General features: G+C 38.1%; 1 protein-coding gene across 1 annotated transcript; it reads left to right on the forward strand.

The window, feature by feature from the left end:
* The first annotated feature begins 999 nt into the window (after window positions 1-999).
* LOC138170340 (heterogeneous nuclear ribonucleoprotein A1-like) lies at window positions 1,000-2,387 on the forward strand. The gene has a single exon (XM_069099587.1). The coding sequence runs from the start codon at window positions 1,074-1,076 to the stop codon at window positions 2,031-2,033; it is 960 nt and encodes a 319-aa protein (XP_068955688.1). The 5' UTR covers window positions 1,000-1,073; the 3' UTR covers window positions 2,034-2,387.
* Window positions 2,388-3,751: the final 1,364 nt, after the last annotated feature.

Genomic DNA, 3,751 nt, shown 5'->3' on the forward strand with positions numbered 1-3,751 from the left:
CTATAATTATTGTCCTATTTGACTTTTACAGCAACCCTGGGAGGTAGGTGTTATCATCCTCATTTTACAGAGGAGGAAACTAAGGCAAAAAGGGGTTAATTGACTTGCCCAGAGTCACACAGGAAGCAATTGTCTGAGAATGGATTTGGACAAAAGTCATCCTGACATCAGGCCCTCTGCCCATTGAGTCTAGCTCATATTTTATTACTACAATTTCACTCCCTTGGGGTGCTTGACCCCTACTTGGGTACCACAGTTAAAAATCAATGCATGCCCATATATAGTGTAAATACATATACATATAAGTATGTATATGTACACATATATGTGTGAATGAACATATATGCATAGGTGTGTATATCTACATATATCCATATACAAATATATAGGAAACACATATATGACTAATATACAAATGTTCTGAGTGAAATATTTTAAAAATATTATAGATAAGCCTCAGTTGGAGAGCAATAGATCATAGATCATTATTCCTGGTCCTGTATTCAGTATTTGGTTTTACCCTTTTTTAAAAAATATACCAAGCCGTTTCCTTCCCCAAGGCACTTTAGGGCAAATAATATGTTTTCTATTTCTTCTGAATCCTTCTTATTAGATACTACGTGCAAAGGTGCCATGTAGTTGTTATTCAGTAAAGTCTAAGAACAAAGTGATTTGATTATGTACTGCATGTAATAAAAACAGAGTCTGTAGTTTCATAGGTAGTACATTTACTTTGCAAGAAAATTACATTTTATCTATTATGACTATAGTTGGCTCTTTTTTGTTTTAAGTCTCTCATATTTTATTATATTTTCCATATTCACCATGTTGCAAAGGAAGATACAGACCAAAAATAGAAAGAAAAAAAAAACAAGAAAACAAGAAAAATAAGGTATAAAAAGTATGTTTCAATCTGCATTCAAAATTCATCAGCTCTTTCTCTGTAGTTGCTTAGCATTTTTCATCATAAATCATTAAGAATTGTCCAGGATCGAGATGCGAGTGAGCTAGCTCCTTTCTGTCCTCGACGTCGTTGGAGAAGGATCGCAGAAGCATTTGCTGCTGCTCTCGCCATGTCGAAGTCAGAGTCCCCCAAGGAGCCCAAGCAGCTTCGGAAGCTCTTTATCGGCGGCCTCAGCTTTGAGAGGACGGATGAGAGCCTAAGGAGCCATTTTGAGCAATGGGGCACGCTCACAGACTGCGTGGTGATGAGGGATCCAAATACCAAGCGTTCCAGGGGCTTTGGTTTTGTTATCTATGCCACAGTGGAAGAGGTAGATGTGGCCATGAAGGCCAGACCTCACAAAGTGTATGGCAGAGTTGTTGAACCAAAGAGAGCTGTTTCCAGAGAGGACTCTCAAAGGCCAGGCGCCCACCTAACTGTGAAAAAGATCTTTGTGGGTGGCATTAAGGAAGACACTGAGGAGCATCACCTGAGAGACTATTTTGAACAATATGGGAAAATTGAAGTGATTGAAATCATGACTGACCGAGGCAGTGGCAAAAAGAGAGGCTTTGCTTTTGTTACCTTTGATGACCATGATTCTGTGGATAAGATTGTCATTCAAAAATACCATACTGTGAATGGCCACAACTGTGAAGTAAGGAAAGCTTTGTCTAAGCAAGAAATGGCCAGCACTTCATCTAGTCAAAGAGGTCGAAGTGGTTCTGGAAACTTTGGTGGTGGCCTTGGAGGTGGCTTCGGTGGAAATGATAACTTTGGCCATGGTGGGAACTTCAGTGGTCGTGGTAGTTTTGGTGGCAGTGGTGGTGGTGGAGGATACGGTAGAAGTGGAGATGGCTACAATGGATTTGGAAATGATGGAAGCAACTCTGGAGGTGGTGGAAGCTACAATGATTTTGGCAACTACAACAATCAGTCTTCAAATTTTGGTCCCATGAAGGGGGGAAACTTTGGAGGCAGGAGCTCAAGCCCTTATGGTGGAGGCCAATATTTTGCCAAACCACGTAACCAAGGTGGCTATGGTGGTTCCAGTAGTAGCAGTAGTTACGGCAGTGGCAGAAGATTTTAATTACTATTAGGAAACAAAGCTTAGCAGGAGAGGAGAGCCAGAGAAGTGACAGGGAAGCTACAGGTTACAACAGATTTGTGAACTCAGCCAAGCACAGTGGTAGCAGGGCCTAGCTGCTACAAGAAGACATGTTTTAGACAATACTTTTTGTGTATGGGCAAAAAAAACACCAGAACTGTATTTGTGACTAATTATATAACAGGTTATTTTAGTTTCTGTTCTGTGGAAAGTGTAAAAGCATTCCAACAAAGGGTTTTAATGTAGATTTTTTTTTGTACCCATGCTGTTGATTGCTAAATGTAATAGTCTGATCATGACGCTGAATAAATGTGTCTTTTTAAAAAAAAAAAAGAATTGTCCAGGATCATAGTATTGCTCAGAATAGCTATTTAAATTTAAACATTGTATAATACACTAGTTACTGTGTACAGTGTTATCCTGGTTCTTTTCACTTCACTTTATATCAGTTCACCTAAGTTTACACAGGTTTTTCCCCTGAAACTACCTTGCTCATAATTTCTTGTAGTACAATAGCATTTTATAGTAATCATATTCCATAACTTGTTCAGTCATTCCTCATCTGATGGGCATCCCCATAATTTCCAATCCTCTATCACCAAAAATAAGAGTTACTAAATACCTTTGTATGTATATGTCTTTTTTTTTCTTTGATCTCTTTGGGATAAAGACCCAAGAGTAGTATTGCTGTGTCAAATTGTATGAACAGTTTTATAGTCTTTGGGCAGAGTTCCATATTTACTTTCCAGAATAGTTGGATCAATAGATCACAACTCTACCAAAAGTGCCTTAGCTTCCCAATTTTTTTTTCAAAATCCCATCCAATATTTGTCATTTTTCTTTAGAGTTGGTACTTTAAAATTGGTTTTATTTGCATTTCTCTAATCAATGGTGATTTAGAGCACTTCTCCATTTGCCTCTAGATCACTTTGACTTTTTTCTCTTCTGACTACTCTCTGTAATTTTTAAACATTTCTCAATTGGGAGATGATTTTTCTTTTTATAAATTTTATCTGTTCTCTTGTTTTGTAATTTATTTTAATTTTTTAGTTTACATGATTCATTTCAATAAGATTTTGAGTTACAAATTTTCTCCCCATTTTTCCTTACCTACCACCCCAAAACAGTGATCCCACAGAATATTCCATCCCCAAATCTGTTCTCTCCTATATCTTCCCCCATTCCCCCTTCCGACTTTCCAGTAGGGCAGGGTGGATCTCTATGCCCCAGTGACTATATATCTTATTTCCCAGTTACATGTAAAATAATAATGGTGATGATTATGATGATGATAATAATAATATATTTTAAAACATTTGATTTTAAAACTTTGAATTTCAGATTCTTTCTCTACCTCCCTCATAATTTACCCTTACTGGGAAGCTAAGCTATTCAATATAGGTTATAAATGTGGAGCTACGCAAAACATTTCCATAGTGGTTATATTGTGAAAGACTGACTATATTTCCCTCCATCCCATCACACCCCCTACTTGTTCTATTCTGTACTTTGATTCTGTCCCTTTTCAAAAGTGGGTGCTTCCAACTTCCCTCCCCTCCAGGCTGCTCTCCTTTCCATCATCCCCCCTCTCATCCCCTTCCCCCCTACTCTCCTGTGGGGTAAGATACCCTATTTAGTGTGTATGTCATTTCCTCTCGAAGCCAAATTCATTGAGAATGAGGTTCTCATTCCCTTTTGCT

This window comes from Petaurus breviceps, unplaced genomic scaffold, assembly GCF_028583685.1.
Source record: "Petaurus breviceps papuanus isolate PSGF00001 unplaced genomic scaffold, PetGlider_PUasm1.0 38, whole genome shotgun sequence".
NCBI lineage: Eukaryota > Metazoa > Chordata > Mammalia > Diprotodontia > Petauridae > Petaurus > Petaurus breviceps.